General features: G+C 45.4%; 1 protein-coding gene across 1 annotated transcript; it reads left to right on the top strand.

Moving 5' to 3' along the window:
• The first annotated feature begins 8,040 nt into the window (after positions 1-8,040).
• trib1 (tribbles pseudokinase 1) lies at positions 8,041-14,669 on the top strand. The gene is made up of 3 exons (XM_056583305.1): positions 8,041-8,637; positions 9,603-9,895; positions 13,528-14,669. Exons 1-3 carry the CDS (start codon positions 8,320-8,322, stop codon positions 14,000-14,002), a joined length of 1,086 nt encoding a protein of 361 aa, XP_056439280.1. The 5' UTR covers positions 8,041-8,319; the 3' UTR covers positions 14,003-14,669.
• The last annotated feature ends 4,408 nt before the right edge of the window (positions 14,670-19,077 follow it).

Consider the following 19,077-nt stretch of genomic DNA (forward strand, 5'->3'; position numbering starts at 1 on the left):
CGCCGAACGAGGGTTGTCGGACGCATCCATCAAACGGCTGGGAAGGTGGTCTTCCACGGCATACGAATCATACATCCGTTCGAATTCAAGTTTCTTTTTCCAAGCTCATACGATGCTCTCCAACGTTGGTCAAGGTATATTTAACATGTTTGCAACTACTGGTGGTGGTGGTTATTAATTACTGAATTTATAACGTAAGATCTGGCTATAAAAACTCAAGGTTAGCCTGCAGCAACCCCGAGGAGTGCGTTGACCACGTCGGTGGCACAACACGGGCACTCGTGAGTTTGTTGACCAAGTCGGTGGCACAACACGAAAGCACTCAATGTTCGCTGCAGCAACCCCGGTGAGTGCGTTGACCACGTCGGTGGCACAACACGGGCACTCGTGAGTTTGTTGACCACGTCGGTGGCACAACACGAAAGCACTCAATGTTCGCTGCAGCAACCCCGGTGAGTGCGTTGACCACATCGGTGGCACAACACGGGCACTCGTGAGTTTGATGACCACGTCGGTGGCACAACATCAAACACTCAAAAGTTTGTTGACCACGTCGGTGGCACAACACGGGCACTTGTGAGTTTGTTGACCACGTCGGTGGAACAACATCAAACACCCAAAGTTTGGCTGCAGTAACCCCAGTGAGTGCGTTGACGACGTCGGTGGCACAACACGGGCACTCGTGAGTTCGTTGACCATGTCGGTGGAACAACACAAAAGTACTCAAGGTTCGCTGCAGTAACCCTGGTGCGTGCGTTGACCACGTCGGTGGCACAAAACGGGCACTCGTGAGTTTGTTGACCACGTCGGTGGAACAACACGGAAGTACTCAATGTTCGCTGCAGCAACCCTGGTGAGTGCATTGACCACGTCAGTGGCACAACACGGGCACTCGTGAATTCGTTGACCACGTCGGTAGCACAATACGAAAGTACTCAATGTTCACTGCAGCAACACCGGTGAGTATGTTGACCACGTCGGTGGCACAACACAGGCACTTGTGAGTTTGTTGACCACGTCGATGGTACAACACGAAAGCACTCAAGGTCGCCGCAGCAACCCCGAAGAGTGCATTGACCATGTCGGTGGTACAAAGTGCTCTAAATTTCCACTGATCTCTCTGATGGTATATTAAGCTCAACTGTTTCATGTGGTATATGATTGACTCTTAATATGTTGTACATTGGGAAGGCCTTTTATCTTCCAGAAGCAGTATAGATCCTGGACCGCTTTTCTACGGTAGCCTAGGTATGTATGACCTCATTACTCCCTTTCGCATATCCCATCTTTTGGGGATGTCCTGCCAGTCCTGGCAGGACATGCCGAGTATTCACTTATTTCTAGCGTTCCGTCCTTTCTTTTGGGGAATGCTCCGCCCCTGCTAGTCCTGGCAGGATATGCAGATTTTTGTCAAATTCAAATACATGATCACCCTTGTTGTATCAATATATCAATGTAATTGATTTATTATTAATAGGTAATTCTAAAATGATCAATAATAACTGCACTCATAATAACTTACTTCTCAGTAAGTTATTCTCATTTTCGAGACTTCTCAGTTGATGTTATGCAATAACAGATTTTTGCTTCTGACCCTTAACAAACAAGTTAAATATTCCAAACTTTGATAATAGTATTTTACAAAAGAGTATTTAGTGGAAAAGAAAAGTGTGTACCATTTTTATATATATATATATATATATATATATATATATATATATATATATATATATATATATATATATATATATATATATATATATATATATGAGTTCATATATATATATATACATTTATATATATAAAGATAATGAATATTCCCAAGAACAATTTGTTGTTGTATCTTATCATCAGTACTGAGGGATTAATAATTCCCGGATTTATTATTGTTATTATCGTATTGTTGGGGCTAAAAAGGGGTAATGGGTAATGTGGAAGTAATGTGCTGATTGGGTTCTTGATGTGTTCACTGTAATTCCAGTTCACATACAAAATGAGTCAGTTCAAATAGTACCTGTAACAACCAATAATATAATAACTGCAAATAAAGTTATAATTTAAATGTAATAAAGCCAATAACATTATAACTTGCCAATAATGTAGTAAAGTTGTTGAGCCAATAATGTAATACGTTTTTGCCAATAATGTAATAACTAGTGCTATCAGTTAAACGCGTTATTAACGGCGTTAACGCAAACCAAATTTAACAGCGTTAACAGCATTAATTAATTAATTTTTTTTATGGCTCAAAACAAAGAAGCAGTAGCCTGACTGCTATGTTCAAGGCAGTATGTTTGTATGTTCATCGTTTAATTGCACTATAGGCTTTTTTTTTGTATCGTCCTGTTTTGATCACCAATGTTGTTATCAATAAAAAAACATTTGCACAAGGCAAGCCGATGCACTTCTCCATGTTGATTAGAGCATTAAAATGAGAAAAATTGATGGGACAAAGAAATCAAGGGATATTTAGCATAGAAAAAACATTTGCGATTAATCGTGAGTTAACTATGGCATTAATGTGACTAATCGCGATTAAATATTTTAATCGCTTGACATCACTAGTAATAACCTCTTACGTTATTGCCCGGTTATTATGTTTTTGGCCTTGTATTAAAAAAATCCTTTGAAAATGTAATAACTGAGCCAATAATGTATAACTGAGGTATCACTTTATTTTATTTTCAATTTCTGGAGAGAAACTGTTACACATAGCCTTAATATTGCATCTTGCAACACATGCTTAAATATCTGACCTACAAATACCCCTCCATCCACAAACCCTACTCCACAGGACACCTTAAAAGAGCAAAGAGTGGATTTGGATTCATATGTAACTCTTAGGGTTCCGTCATACTCTGTGTAACCAACTCTGTGACCGCAGACGCTTCAACAGTCGTGACTCTTGCGAAGTTCTGTGTGTTGATGGATGAACGTCTGCATTAAATCAGTTTAGGAGCAGCATCTAGCGCATATGCATCAGAAAAACATTCAGGTAAGGATTATTGGTGAATAAAGCAGTATGATATGATAATATTGAATGGGGGGCATCACAATTTCAGCCGAAGCTGCAACGATCTAATGTCTATCAGCAGATCAGGCTGGCCCCAAAGCTGTTTTGGCCGATTCAAGAATCCCAGAGAAAAGTAAAGCCTTTTTTAAGATGCTGCGTTAAGTGCTCCGCGTATCCACGGAGAGCCCTCTCCATAGTCTTAAACCCTGTCGGAGACCCTCTCCGTAGCCCGATGTGTGCCTCCAAAAAATTGTACTATCCGTCGAGGCTACTCAGAATGATGGAGACTGCAGGGCTCTCATTGGTCAGCTATTAGCTAACATCTCATTCCCACAGCCCCTAGCGTTCCAGCAGTGAATTGTAATACCACACTGAAAACTGCAACGCACAACCTCGAAAAGCTGAACTCCGTTGAAAATCTGTGTGGTCACGGAGTTGGATACACAGAGTACTATAATGGAACCCTCAGAGTTCCATATGAATCTAATTGACTCTTTGCTCTTTTCTTTAAGGCACCCTGTGGAGGGGGGCACTGGGAAGGGTCATGTTCTTTTACCAGCTGTACCAGAGAGACAAAGGAGATGAGGCGGCAAGTTCACCCTGTTGCACATTTGTTTTGTTTGCTTGTAACACCGGAAAATAAACCTCCAGGAACTCAATATCCCGACTGGACAGTTGACTCCTTGCCCACACTGCGTAAGATTCGTCCCCCTGGTGCCTCAGTGGCTATTTTGATTACGTTGCTCAGTTTGATTTCTTTATATTCCAGTTATTGTTTTTGATACAAGGCAAATAACGTAATAACCAGCCAATACGTAATATGTTATTACATTATTGGCAAAAAGTTATTACATGATTGGCTCAACAACTTTATGACATTATTAGCAAATTATTATGTTATTGGCTTTATTACATTTAAATCATTAAGTTATTGGCAGTTATTATATTATTGGCCGTTATTACGTTATTGGTTGCTACAGTCCCCATTACTTGGATAGTAATAGGGGAAACTCCACACGCACCCCAAGAAAATAACGGCGACTGGCAGCTCAGGAGAACAAAGAGGATGGGAGGAATTTCTGCTCCAGACTAGGGTAGGGAGTCTGTCCACATCTAGCAACAAATCTCAGCAGCGTCTCACCGGATGGTTTTCTCCCAGTTCTGCCTGGGCTGTAACAACACTCGGTTGGTTTCCAGGAGAGGTGCTTGTGGTTGGCCAATGACTAATCTTGGTGGAAGACTCAGTATTTGGGGTTCAGCAAGTTCACCACGTTCTACTAACTTCAGTTGGGCAAGTCCAAAGATGACTGTATATGCTCTACGCAAATATATCATATCAAAAAGCCTTGTGCAGGTCTGAGTACATTTCATGAACCAATACATTTGACCAAAAGCATTACCATGCTGGAAAATCGTTCATAGGAAGGATTAGGTTCCATATTGTATATCACTTTTAGGTAATAAACATTTGTATATGTTTTCATTTCATATCCGATCATTTTGTTTCTATGTTTTAAATCTTCATTATCTTTTTTCATAGCATTGGTCATAGGTTCAACATTCATGCAAGTTCCGTATGCATCTGCTTATTGAATCATTTTCATTTCATAATCGTCCCCTGATTTAAATTTAATAAAAAAAGAAATGTTATAGATGCCTCTTCCTAGACTCTCCACAGCCCAGACTATGGATTGAGGTAATCTGTGTCTGAATCCAAACATCAAGCCCATTCTAGTACAATGCAACCTCATATCGGCCCGGAAAATGTTCGGGATTCCAATTTATTTATTCATCGGAGAGAGAGGAGCAAAATAAAATGGTTTGACAAAGAGAGATTTTGTTAAACCATCTCCAGATCTGCCTATCACATCAATGTCCCAGCTTTGCTATGCATCATTAGACGGTCTCAGCAATATCCCACTTCCCTATTTTCATTGAGTGACCCCAACTAAAGTCCTGTCCCCCAGGTTGGGAAACATTGGGCCACAGCCACCCTGCACGGAACAAGGTCAATGAATTTCTTTGTTCCTTGTTGTTTGTGTGAACTTTAATCAGCAGGTGGAGTGAGAGTGAGTGTGAGAGTAACTCAAGGGGAGAATAATTTGGACTGGTAGCTGGCCGGCAGTCTATCAGATTGGCCTATTCTCACATGCGGAGTGATCGATTCCCAGCCTGACTTTATCAGTGCCTGGTGAGTGAGTCAGCTCATTATTCCTTTGGGAAACATGTACTGAATACAGTTCACTTTCCATCACCCTGAACACACGGACACTGTCACAACACTGCGCAGAGGAATGTGTGCAAGTAGGGAAGAATAGTATCAGACCCTGCGTTCATCCCCATGCCCGCAGTCTACCTGAGAAAGGTACCTACTCCTGAATGACCTGTGTCTGAATTCACTGTAAGTCACTTTCAATATCTAGTCTCTCATTAACCACTGAAAGTCCACAAGATTTCCCCTTTCGCAAAGCATGGGCCATAAGGTTGTTGAAATTAGGGTACGAAACCCAGAGCCTTGAGTCAAACACCATATCCACTAGATGTTGATTACAAAAGGTCATTTAAATTCTGCTAATAATAAAACATGAAGGGAAAATCAATGATGAAATGGAAAAAGAGGAATCCTTAATCCTTACCTGCAGTGTAAGAGACATAAGCCCTGTTTAGGCCGCTTACCATAGCCTAACTGAATACATCAGAAAACATAAGCGCCACCATTCCCACCACGCATTCTCGCACAAAAGAAACAACCAAAGTGCGACCATGTGATAGTGCATGACACGCTGACTCACCTGAACAAACTGTATGTTCACCAACCTAAACAAACCTGACCACAACATTAACACACACACACCACTCTTCCTCATTCCCAAAGCACACACACAGATACGCAGAGCCAACACCAAAACTTTGCCCTAGAAAGTCACATGCGTCTCGTTGGCTCATTGTACAGGAGACAAAGACGACGTTGAGCTCTCTCCAGTCCACACATCCTTTCCCACACTCAGGGCTCATCCTGCCTTTCTGACTTCTTCTGAAAAGAAAAGAGAAGCGAGAGAGACAGAGCTACAGAGAGAGTGAAGTAATAAAAGGGAAACCTGTTTCTACTCGGTTGCTCGACAAACAGACACAGTAACAGACACAGTAACACACACATCAGTGAGTGCCATGAGTCACCTTATTCTTAGGACAGCTATTGCACAGAGATGGAATGCAGAGGGCCTAAATAGAACAGCCACCATTCCAGACAGGCTCTCTGCTGATGCTCATCCTTGTTGTGAGAGAGAGAGAGAGAGAGAGAGAGAGAGAGAGAGAGAGAGAGAGAGAGAGAGAGAGAGAGAGAGAGAGAGAGAGAGAGAGAGAGAGAGAGAGAGAGGAAGGTTTGGGCAGGGACAGATCTCTGCATCACCTTTTAGAGTCTGGCAGTGCAAGAGGATGACCTTGTGGTGCTGGCTTGTGGGGAGTTAATGACCGAGTTCCGATCGAGGGAACTGCGGATGGTAGGAAGGTATGAAACGTTGGAACACAGCCCCATTGGAGGGTCCAGAATAGCTTACATAAAAAAATGCTGGTTGGCTTCTTTTGTGTAATTATATTTGTATTGATTATTTTATTTTATTTATTGTGCTTCCATTAAAAGTTTCTTCCACATGTCCATATTCCATGAGCCATTTAAAGGCCATGAAGACATGATTCAGTACCCCTCACTTACAGGATATGTGGTACACACAGAATGAGAGACCATCCACATTTTCGGTGCTTTGATTAGCAAACGCAAGTTGCTGTTACTATGCTTGTTCAGCTTAATGCAATAGTAGCGATTGGCCAACTCTTGTGCAACATGCAGTGACAAACACATATGGTCACACATACACACAAACGCACACACACACACACACACACACACACACACACACACACACACACACACACACACACACACACACACACACACACACACACACACACACACACACACTTAACATGCCCACTCATTATTACAGCATATGTCATGGAGTTTATCCTGACTATCATCATCGTCACATGTCATTTGGGAAAGTTGCCATTTTCAGTTTACTTTCACTTGGAGAAGTTCAACCTTGGCCCTCACCACCTTGAAGGAAACCCTAGGAACGTCTTCATACCTTTAGTCACTGGAGATTGGACTGCCTGGTGGTGGACTCCAAGGCTGAGATACTTGTTTACGGAGCCACGGTGTGTTTTATGTGAATGCTTATAGCCTGGCTCAGCCTGGCTTTATGGGGGTGACTCATGTCCACATAACAAACAGTCACAGCATGGGAAGATATGGGGATGTGGAAGCAGTGCTTACGTTCACACACTGCGGCCTGGCATTAGCCAGTGTACACACCCTGCTGTGTGCGTATAAGTTCTGAACGTTATTCCTTTAAAAGTCACTACTGAGAATTGTGGAGTGTTCGGTGTAATTTCAAATAAAAACAAAAACAAAGTTGCGATATCCTTGAGCAAGAGGATAAACACGCTTAGTTAATAATTATCTAGACCAAGTGATGTTTGATTCCAGGGGAGAGATATCAGCCTGTATCCTTATTATCCTCACATGCTGTGTGTCACAATAGCCTACCAGTCATGGAAACCAAGCGAGGCGTTCAGTCATAAACTGTTGATAAATGACAGTGGTGACACATTCACTTCAACTAAACTACAACGTTGTGGTTTGAATGGCTATGATAGCCAATTGGGGGAAGGCAACGGGATTGTTCTTTATTTTGACGCTCAGAAGGTACAATTATTTATTATAAGGCAGGTTGTTGAACTTGATCGTGTATTGCGAGTGTAATACGGAGTATTGCTCAACTGTTGTGTCACCAGCAGAGGAGGCTGGCCGATGAGGGCGGGCGGAGCTCGAGCCGGGCTCTGTGTGAGGAGCAGCAACAGCATCAGAGCACTCTCTCACTCCGCGCGAGAAGGTCTCTCACTACGCCCGACGCCCAAGGAGAAGGAATTTCTCCTCCCTCCCCCCGCCCCCCCCCCCCCCCACCCCCACCCCAGAAAGAGGAGCGGATGGACTGAGCCCCTGAAGTATTTTTGGATGTGAAGGACTGAAAACACAACTCATCGCCGCATCGGAGGGAAACATTTTGCTGTACTCGTTTCTTCCCGTCACCTTTTTTTGAGAAGTTCCAGTAGTTTCACCGGACTCATGGATCACAGAAGGCATCGCGCGTCGGGACATTTCTTCTAGCCATTTCCACAGAACCTAATCCACCGCTCAGGGGGTCCGGGGGTCCTGGATTGACGTGAACCGGTGATTTAGTCTCGAGATGAACGTGCAGCCGAGGAGCCCCTTGCGCGTCCCCGGTCCTCGGGTCGGACTCAAGAGGCTCGACCCCGCGGACGACCAGCCTGTGGTCAAATGCGCAAGGCTGAGCCCCCCTGAGCTGCGGGACGCCCCGCAGCGGGTCGCGGTGCTGGGGACCCCTCCAGGGCCCCCCGCCGGGATCCCCAGATCCCCCGCTGTCCCCCCTGTTCCCCACCAGGGACCCTCCAGGATAGGGCCGTTCCTGCTGCTACCTCTGGCCGAGCGGGATGGCGTACACAGCGCGCTGAACACCGACACGGGGGACGAGCTGGTGTGCAAGGTATGTGCTGAACCACATTGTGCAATGTCTGAGAATGAAGCGTTACAGGAGAGTGTTGCTCAACCTCCTGTCTGTGTCTTCAGCTAGCACGACATCATCTTTTTCTTTAATAGCCCATTGGACAACCATCCTTTAAAAGGAGCCACATATGATTCATATGCTTATGCATATGCCATATGCATGCAACTCCATATGCATGACGCCTTGCGTCGCCTCCCTCATGGTGTGCGGTGTCAGTGGCTCAAATCCTTAGCGAACATGTTCTATAGCAGTCCATCGGAGTAGCTGGCAGCACACCGCAACTTACTTACTAGATCGAACCTCATTAACATGTACGTCACTGCTAACAGTATGCCAGAGCACACCCCTATCAGTTTGCACCCCTATCTTGCCTTTCCTTTTTTTCTCTGCTCTCTGTTTGGTTGAGGGCTCAGCCAATCACAGATGATGATAAACACAGCAGACTGGAATGTCCAAAGCCATTCAGGAGCATTTTTTTGCACTGCACTCATGCTTAGGTACAGTAATATACACGGCCACCTCTCTGCCATTATATTGGTTGACTGTCGGGGTGTCACATCATCATACCCCCCCCCCCCCCACACACACACACACACACACACACACACACACACACACACACACACACACACACACACACACACACACACACAAATGCAAACACTCACATATAAAATAAATCGCAATTTATGATTTTAAAGATAAATGTATTCAGATACAGATCAGGATATGCCTGACAACACAAACCTCCCTTTCCTCTCAATGTCTGACATGTGTACCGAATGAATATTGACCTCCTTCTGTAAATACTCTCTCTCTCTCTCTCTCTCTCTCTCTCTCTCTCTCTCTCTCTCTCTCTCTCTCTCTCTCTCTCTCTCTCTCTCTCTCTCTCTCTCTCTCTCTCTCTCCCTCCCTCTCCCCCTCCGCTCTTTCTCCCCCTCCAGGTGTTTGACATGGGGGTGTACCAGGAGAAGGTCCGGGCCTACAGCGCTCTGCCGCCCCACCACAACGTTGCGGCGGTGCGGGACATCGTGCTGGGCGAGCGCCGGGCCTACGTCTTCCGGGACAAGGAGCACGGTGACCTCCACGGTCTGGTGAAGGGCTGCCGGCGCCTTGACGAGGAACACGCCCGCAGGCTCTTCAGGCAGGTGGCGCGCGCCGTGGCGCACTGCCACCGCCACGGCGTCGTGCTCGGAGACCTCAAGCTGCGCAAGTTCGTCTTCGCCGACGAGAAGAGGTGAGGGGTTTGGATTGGTGCCGTCCAGTTTGTTTTTACGGAAACACCAAAAGCCATGTGTTTTTCTAAATGGTAAATAGACTGCATTTACAACGCACTTCTCTAACCAGTGGTCCCTCAAAGCGCTTTACAATACTGCTTCACATTCACACATTCATCCACACATTCACACACCGACGGCGGTGTCAGCCATGCAGGGCGACAGCCAGCTCATCGGGAGCAGTCAGGGTGAGGTGTCATGCTCATGGATACATCGACACTCAGCTAGGAGGAGCCGGGGAACAAACCAGCAACCTTCCTGTTACCAGCCAACCCGCTCTTCCTCCTGAGCCACATGGCACCCGAATGCCAACTCCACAGTTTAATTTGGGGGGAGGGAAATTGGAACCAGGATGTTTGATAATGAAGTTGTCGGTCAGGCAAGGTCACCCAAACAAAGCCCAGAACAGGGGACTCGTGCAACGACATGCCTTTAGCCTTGTGTGTTTAAATTGAGATTTTGGATCAGGATCAATTGTAGCAATACTTTGTCAACCACTAAATCACTGTCTTCTACTATAACTGTTTTTAGGCTGTTTCCTTTAACCACCGTTTTCTAAAAGGATTTTTTTTGCATTCTCAGAAAAGAGATGTACTTGACGTCTAGGAGATTATGTCTTTCTGGAAAGTGAATCATATTCCTCTTGATGTGGGCTGTCTGTGCCCTTTATCAAACGGTGGAATCAGATGTGGATGCGAGTAGCTGCCCCCGTTTCAAAAGTTATTCGTCAAATGTATGCAGGTCTGGCTGCAGATTGGATAGTTCTCGTGTTTATGAGCAGACACTGATCATCTCTTTGTCTATTAGTTATGGTGTGTGTGTGTGTGTGTGTGTGTGTGTGTGTGTGTGTGTGTGTGTGTGTGTGTGTGTGTGTGTGTGTGTGTGTGTGTGTGTGTGTGTGTGTGTGTGTTTGTGTGTGTGTGTGTGTGTGTTTGTGTGGCGTCTAGTCATTGTTGTTTATTTGATGTTAAGACTCATTAGACTGAATTCCACCTCCCTTCTTCTGCTGTATAAACTTCCCCACACCCAGCCATTATATTACTGTACATTACTATGTCATTATTCACCACTTCATTTAATTCCTCATCAATAACATGACAGCTCAAAGCAACTCAATAGAGGGTAAAACAATGGGGGTTTCCAAAGCAATATCGAAGTATCCTAAGTCCACAAGTGTGTGTGTGTGTGTGTGTGTGTGTGTGTGTGTGTGTGTGTGTGTGTGTGTGTGTGTGTGTGTGTGTGTGTGTGTGTGTGTGTGTGTGTGTGTGTGTGTGTGTGTGTGTGTGTGTGTGTGAGTGTGTCCAGTAAGCATATCTTTTGTTTGTCATTGGTGGAGGATCTGTTTCCCCTTGCTGACTGGTATACTGGCATAACATTGGCTGGCTGTTGACACAGAAACATTGATGCTTGTTATGGCCCCGCCCATAAGACCCTCCTACCCACCTTGTTATGGCCCCGCCCATAGGACCCTCCTGACCTCCTCGTTGTGGCCCCGCCCATAAGACCCTCCTACCCACCTTGTTATGGCCCCGCCCATAAGACCCTCCTACCCACCTTGTTATGGCCCCGCCCATAAGTCCCTCCTGACCGCGTCTAAAATAAGATCAACCCAACCATATGGCTCATAGGCACAACTGAGGATCAGGCTCCTCCAGTTGCGCAATATTCTCCATTACCTTATTTTTTCTACCAGTGATCTAGGCAAATATGTTCCAATTTATTATCAGGGTTTGTTTAACCTGAAACAGGACCGGGTCATGTGCTGCCGAGTCTTCATCCATATGGATTTTGCACATGACTCTTTTGATCGGCGTCCGATTATCCTCCCCAATGTCAGATTCACAATCTCTTCATCATCCTCCCTCTCCACAATCACTCAATGACGTATCGAGATACACCACAATGGCAGCACCCACATTAGAGATGGACAACAATGCATTGAATGCTATCTCTCCATTCTCAGAAGAAGACACACACATTCCCATTGACACACAGGCACACACCCTCCCTACAGTGACTCTCACACGCACACACTTTCATGCATTGACAGTATACCACACTAGTGCAAAGCCAGTTTGAGGAAGGTGACTCGCACTCTGAAACATGCACGGCCTCATTGCTGGGCCAGCCTTCCCATGCGTCATTGATGTGGCAACAGCCATTTGAGGGTAATTATGGGATGGCTGGCGCCGAGAGTGTGGGACCCAGGTGCAGATAGCCACGGCATAGAGAGATAGAGAGGGAGGGAGGAGTGGGGGGGAGGGGGGAATGTACTCTCAACAGAAGGATGACTCACTTTCTCCACCTCTTTAACTCTCGCTGTTCTGTTTCCTCTCCCGTCTCTCCCCGCTCAGATCGGATCTGCCTTGTTCTTGTGAAGTTATCAGTTTGTTCTTGCATTGTGTTCATCTTGTCCCTGATTCTATTCAGTCCGTCTCACACAACCTGTTTTCTCCCCTCGCCTCGGAAATACTTTCAACATTTCTTAAGAGATCAGTCATTGTCATTTCGAAATTCAATGAAATAATATCCGAGGCAGCAGACAAAGTCATAGTTGCTCAAGTGCTTCCCTGTCTTTGTGTGTAGTCATTAACAACACTAAATATAGCATGCTATGAGTGATTGCACTAGGGTATATTTATAAGTCTGTTTTTTAATGCTGGTAAACCATCACAGCTGCCTAGGCGTTATGGTCGGCTGTTTAGTCCTCTTCTTTAAATCAGTGAGAGTGAGTGAGTGAGTGAGTGAGTGAGTGAGTGAGTGAGTGAGTGAGTGAGTGAGTGAGTGAGTGAGTGAGTGAGTGAGTGAGTGAGTGAGTGAGTGAGTGAGTGAGTGAGTGAGTGAGTGAGTGAGTGAGTGAGTGAGTGAGTGAGTTAGTGCTTGCGTGCGTGCGTGCGTGCGTGCGTGCGTGCGTGCGTGCGTGCGTGCGTGCGTGCGTGCGTGCGTGCGTGCGTGCGTGCGTGCGTGCGTGCGTGCGTGCGTGCGTGCGTGCGTGCGTGCGTGCGTGCGTGCGTCCCTGCCAGAAAGCTTCCGGCCAAAAGAATTTTCCATGATGCCATTAGTGATTTCATCTTAACAAAGTTCTGAAAGGTTTGGCAGTTTTGGAAATAAGAATAAGAATAATAGCAATAGATCAAGGGCACAAGGTTATGTCCAAAAAGACATGCCCGTCTGTTGCATCAAGGCGTTATTTATTCACTGTCAAATGCTTCAGTTTCAGAGTAAACTTCAGCAATTGTGGGCTCCTGATTTCAACAACCCAGCACTCATTGGAAATAAACAGATATACACAGGAAGAGGAATTTTACTTTCTGTTATAAATCAATTTTCCAATCAGCCTTATCAGTTCGTCAACGTGTCACCTTAGATAACATTTGATGAAAACGCAACATTAAGGCCCAATCCCATTTCTACCCCTTACCCCTTCCCCTTACCCCTTCAAAACAAGGGGGAGGGGTAAAGGGAAGGGGTAAGGGGTAGAAATGGGATTGGGCCTTAGATAAATCTGCCTCATTTACATTATTGTTCTACATAAATCCAAACCCTGAGCCCCTCCCTCAGCCCGTCCTAACCCCTCTGTTCTCCTCCCAAGGAGCAAGGTGAAACTGGAGAGTCTGGAGGACTGCCACGTGCTGGAGGACCCGCAGCGCGACGCCATGTCCGACACCCACGGGTGCCCCGCCTACGTCAGCCCCGAGATCCTCAGCGGCTCCGCGCCTTACTCCGGCAAGATGGCAGACATGTGGAGCCTGGGGGTGATGCTGTACACCATGCTGGTGGGCCGCTACCCCTTCCACGACCCGGACCCCGCCACCCTCTTCTCTAAGATCCGCCGAGGCCAGTGCTGCCTGCCAGAGGGCCTCTCGCCGGGGGCCAAGTGTCTCCTGCAGAGCCTGCTGAGGAAGGAGCCTGCAGAGAGACTGACCGCCTCCGAGCTGCTCGCTCACCCCTGGTTCCGCCATCCACCGGCATCGCAGGAAGCGGCGTCTGGCGAACAGGAAGTGAGCTCGGCCGATCAGGCAGTTCCGTCGTTTGACGTCAAAGACGACGACGATTTGTTTTGCTGACTGCAGACTGCTGACTGCTCGCAGAACCCTGGTCTCCTGCCCGGGCAGACTGCTTCCTTTTGGCCCCAAAGGACCAAACTAAAACAATGTTATGACAAGGGATTCATTATTTAACATCGGCACTTTTACAAAACGAACAATCCCTGTTTTGGTACTGTACTATCTTTACACCTTCAAGCTTTCTACTTCAGCGTACTGTAGTTTATGTTCCTTGTTTGAACTCCTTGTTTTGTCATGTTTGAACTTGCGACGGGCATTGTTTTCGCACATATGGATGTACGGTGCGTTTCTATACGTGTTTGTATGTTTTTTAGTTTTTTTCAACCATTTGGTGCTCATAAGGAGAAGAAAAAAATTGACATTGACAACGTCTATGTATCCATGTCAAACAGCAGTTACTAAGGATTACCCTCAACCTGAACTCCGCACCAATCTGCAAGCATGAGAGCATAGAAAGACACACCAAGAGAGACACACTGAGTGAGAAACAACGAGAGAGGCATGGTGATCCTCGCATCACGATTCTGGCCAACGTCAGCTGACTCACCGGCTGCAGGCACAACCAAACGCACGCTTTGTTCTGATAACATCGCCGTGACGGAGACGCGGGGTGAAGGTACAGGGCCGAGAGTAGAAAGGATGTGTCATGCTCGGATAGGGGAGGGGACGGGGGACTTAGGAGGGTTCAGATGGGAGAGGGGAGTGAAGAGGGCTCAGTGAGGGAGGGAGGGAGGGAGGAGGTGAAGAGGGCTCAGATGGTGAGGGAGGGAGGAGGTGAAGAGGGCTCAGATGGTGAGGGAGGGGGGGGTGAAGGGGGCTCATATGGGGAGGGAGGGGGGAATGAAGGGGGCTTATATGGGGAGGGAGGGGGGAGTGAAGAGGGCTCAGATGGGTTGAAACACAGAGGAAGCCTTTGAGGTTTGTTACGCTGCAAACATCAGGTGACAAGAAGATGTTCGGCAAAACATATAGATGACCCAAGTCCTTTTCTTAACAGCTTGGGTGACATTACGACATACTGATGACAAGGTAAATAATCTGTATTCCAAACCTTTTGCAGAAAAAATGTGAAATCTCACCCTGGCGTCTAACTCGAACTCCTCCATGCACTCTGAATTGACGAGATACATATACATATTGTATAATTACGTATTTCTATCAAGAATGCTTTTTTTCTGTGCTATTCTGTGTCCGCTTGCACCTGAACTCAATCAGTGCCTTTACCCAAAACTAAGCTAACACTATTCGCGTTTAGCAACTCATCATGGATTAGTTTTCATGCACTTGATGGAACGGGTTAAGAAGATTCCTATGATACCCCTTGGATAAAGCAGCTGTCTGTGGGCCAATCGGAAGGAACAGCTTTCTATGGGCCAACCAGAAGGAACAGCTGTCTGTGGGCCAATCAGAAGGCACAGTTGTCTGTGGGACAATCAGAAGCCAAAGCTGTCTGTGGGCAAATCAGAAGGCACACCTGTCTATGGGCCAATCTTCTATCTCTCGCTTCAAGCTAACCACCATCCTATTTCTGTCACTTGAAATTTTGCAAAAAAAATGTAAAGAGCTATGAAGGCTTCCTCAACGGCACAGACATACCTGTTTGTACTGTGCACATACATCTGAAACATTCTGTTCTGTAAGCCTGATCAGCAGAACCCAGAAGCTCTGCTGAGAGTGATGAATGGCGCGCTGCGTTTCATGAGCTCTGGTTCTACTTGGTTCAATAACAGTCGAGGGGATTTTACTGAACCTTAACCCTAACCCCATCCGAGCTCAGCTTGTTTCATAAGCTGAGCTCTGGTTCTCCTTTGTTCAGTAACAGTGGAGGGGATGCCTGTGTTTCATAAGCTGATCTCTGGTTCTTCTTGGTTCAGTAACAGTGGAGGGGATGGCTGGTGTGTTGCTAGCCAGCAGGGTGACTCAACACTTAAGCATGCGTCTAGCAGCGAACACACGTTTGTTCCAAGAACGCCGCTCAAAACTGTGAGTGCTTTCACCTGTTAAATGGTACCCACATACAAACACACTCACACTTTTCTCATTCTGTTTGTCAAAGAGATCGTCGGGGAGCCTCGTAGTCTATCATAGTCAGTGATGACGTTGTACTATGTTTTGACAACCATTTTCCTTTTCTTTGTTATCACGGATATGGATGCCCAAAATAAGCAACTGTAAATGTGTAACACACTATTTCATATTGTGTTTCCACACACTTGATATGATGGTACCAATCGCAGCGCAACTGACATAAATAGCTAGATTTCAGGTTACATGGTCGACAAACAGATATGATAACAATATGCCTGTCTCAATTAAAGCCCTCGGCCTGCTAACCCCGCCATGCTAGGTGGTTAAAGAGGAAGTAATTTTTCGAAATTTTCACTCACATTGATTCCTTGACGCCAGGACAGATTATTCAGGGACATGTCATTTAATGTTTTTTGTAAGCACGTCTTGTTTGTTCATACAAAAGTAGAGTCATGTGCCATCATGTGGTATGTAATAAGTAGCTGACACGGGTGCACAAAGTTTTTATTGCACTGTGAATTATGTATTTGTGACAAAACCTCCCGGCACTGAGTCCCTTCAGGTTACACACAAAATATGTATTCGTTGTACAAAAAAATTGTAAATATGTATATTTGCAATATGTGTGAAGATATTGAATAAAGTTCTTTTTTTTAATAGTCAAATGGGTTGTCTTTTTTCCACCTGCAAACTCTGTCTATTCAATTTCAAGCCCCGACAACCGAAACACAAACACAGACTCAAATCACACATAAGTTTCATTGTTCACTGACATAGTTTCCCTGTATGCCTATTCTAAAAATGCCTTGTCCCATAGATCAGAAGAAGAGGACAACATTTCTTAAACAAGATTCACATTTCCCCTTCTAAGTGCTTAAAACCCTTCTACCCCACACTGACCTTTGCGTAACGTAGCATTTAGCTTGAATGTCAATAATGGGTCAGTGCCTTTTTTCATGGAATGCGCTTACACACACACACGCACACACACACACACACACACACACACACACACTTGCGCAAGGATAGAGCAAAGTGTGTGCAGAGGCGTATGTATGTGTCTGTCTGTGTGTATGTGCTTGTGTACATGGGCTGGTGGGTCTGAGTGTGTGTTCGAACAGTGTCAGGATTAGGTATCACCCTTGGCTCTGCTGCTGGGAAGCTGCCAGACCGGTGATTACCTAACTTCCCAGAGACAGGCCGTATGAGCTCTTTGCTATTAGCCTTGTGCTGCTAGCTAATGGCTGGGAATTTGAAAGGACGTGAAAGTGAGCTTTACCAGGGATGTTTTAATTCTATAGATAGAAAAAAACTCAATATGTTCACATTCTGGGAAAATGTGTGTGTGTGTGTGTGTGTGTGTGTGTGTGTGTGTATGTGTGTGTGTGTGTGTGTGTGTGTGTGTGTGTGTGTGTGTGTGTGTGTGAGTGCGTGCGTGCGTGCGTGCGTGCGTGCGTGCGTGCGTGCGTGCGTGCGTGCGTGCGTGCGTGTGTGTGTGTGTGTGTTGACAAGTATTCCTAAAATAGCATACAGCACATTTAGCAGCTCTCAGGAGGTTGCTGCTAACTTTTCAAGAGGACTAAAGAGGGTTATGTTGATCTTGTCCGTTTGTGTACGCGCGTGTGTGTGTGTGTGTGTGTGTGTGTGTGTGTGTGTGTGTGTGTGTGTGTGTGTGTGTGTGTGTGTGTGTGTGTGTGTGTGTGTGTGTGTGTGTGTGTTTGTTTGTTGTATCTTGGCCATACACAGAGCTTGTCCTGCTTTAATACTTGGATGATTCTGTGATTTTGAAATAGCACAAATCTTACCACAAAACTCAAAGAATACTCATGTTGTTGTTTTATGCTGTCTTCAAATGTCAAATAAGAAAGAGCAATTTATTTATTAATTGATTCATATCCATACCGTAAGTGTTCCTATCATGCTCTTTGAAAAAAATACCATGGCTATTTTCTGTTCTTAAGATAAAGTGCATTAACCCAGTTTGAAATCACGCCGATGCAGCGAGAGGGTTGGAACGCATATCTCAGCATCAAGAGTAGTCAATAGGCTAGGTCAAAGGCATAGAGAACCAGAACGGCAGCTCTAAATATTGTGAAGATATATGCTGCCATCTCGTGGAAATGCATTACCATTAACCGGCTAAAATTGATGATACTTTATGCCTTTATTTTACAATAATAAAGGCACTTTTTAAATAGGTTGTTCGATTTTTTATAGATATATATTGAACAAACACTAGCCTACAACGCGTATTTTTTTCCCATACACATTTTAGATAGCTAACATATTCAGAGGAAACAATTAACAAATAACAGCTCATGGCCACTAGAGGGAAGCATATACCATTAGCCTCCTCAATTTACGTCATCAACGATTCTTATCCACCATATTCCGCGCGTAAACAAGGGGGGCGCCATATTGGTTCCGCTTCGTGTTCTATCTTCCGGTTGAGCAACTCTGTCAGTTGTCAGTGGCAGAATACATTAGCAATTTTAGTCAAGATGACCAGCATTATTTGTTCCGTGCGGGGCTGCCATAACAACTGGAATAAAAGACGGGTGTCCTTGCAACAATACTTTGTTGTACACCGGAAATCCAGGGCAGAATGTTGTGGGGCAACCTTCAATCTTCATCCTCCGCCATCCAGCGATGAGGACCGGCGTATGTGGCTAAAGGCGCTAAATTCGAAGAAACCCTACTCTGTTCTTTTCATTTTGTGGACGGCAGACCATCAGACTAACACCCATACGGTGAGAAATGGTTGGGATATGTTATTCCTCCGGCGAAAAAGGCTTGTCAGATGCTTGTGAGGCTCCAAGGTAAGATAACATTTTAGCACTAACAGCTGTCAATTTCTCTAGTCGTTAGCCAGCTGGCGTCTAATGAGTAATATTTACCCGTAACTATGCCTTGGCTTGACCTCAATAAATGAACAACATTACAAGATAAGATCAGTTCGAGGCTTTCTAATTTGATGTCCCGGCTGGTTACGTTGAAAGGCCGCAAAATGATTAACCTTATCGTTGATAACTTACTGATGTCTGATG

This window comes from Gadus chalcogrammus, chromosome 22, assembly GCF_026213295.1.
Source record: "Gadus chalcogrammus isolate NIFS_2021 chromosome 22, NIFS_Gcha_1.0, whole genome shotgun sequence".
Taxonomy (NCBI): Eukaryota; Metazoa; Chordata; class Actinopteri; order Gadiformes; family Gadidae; genus Gadus; species Gadus chalcogrammus.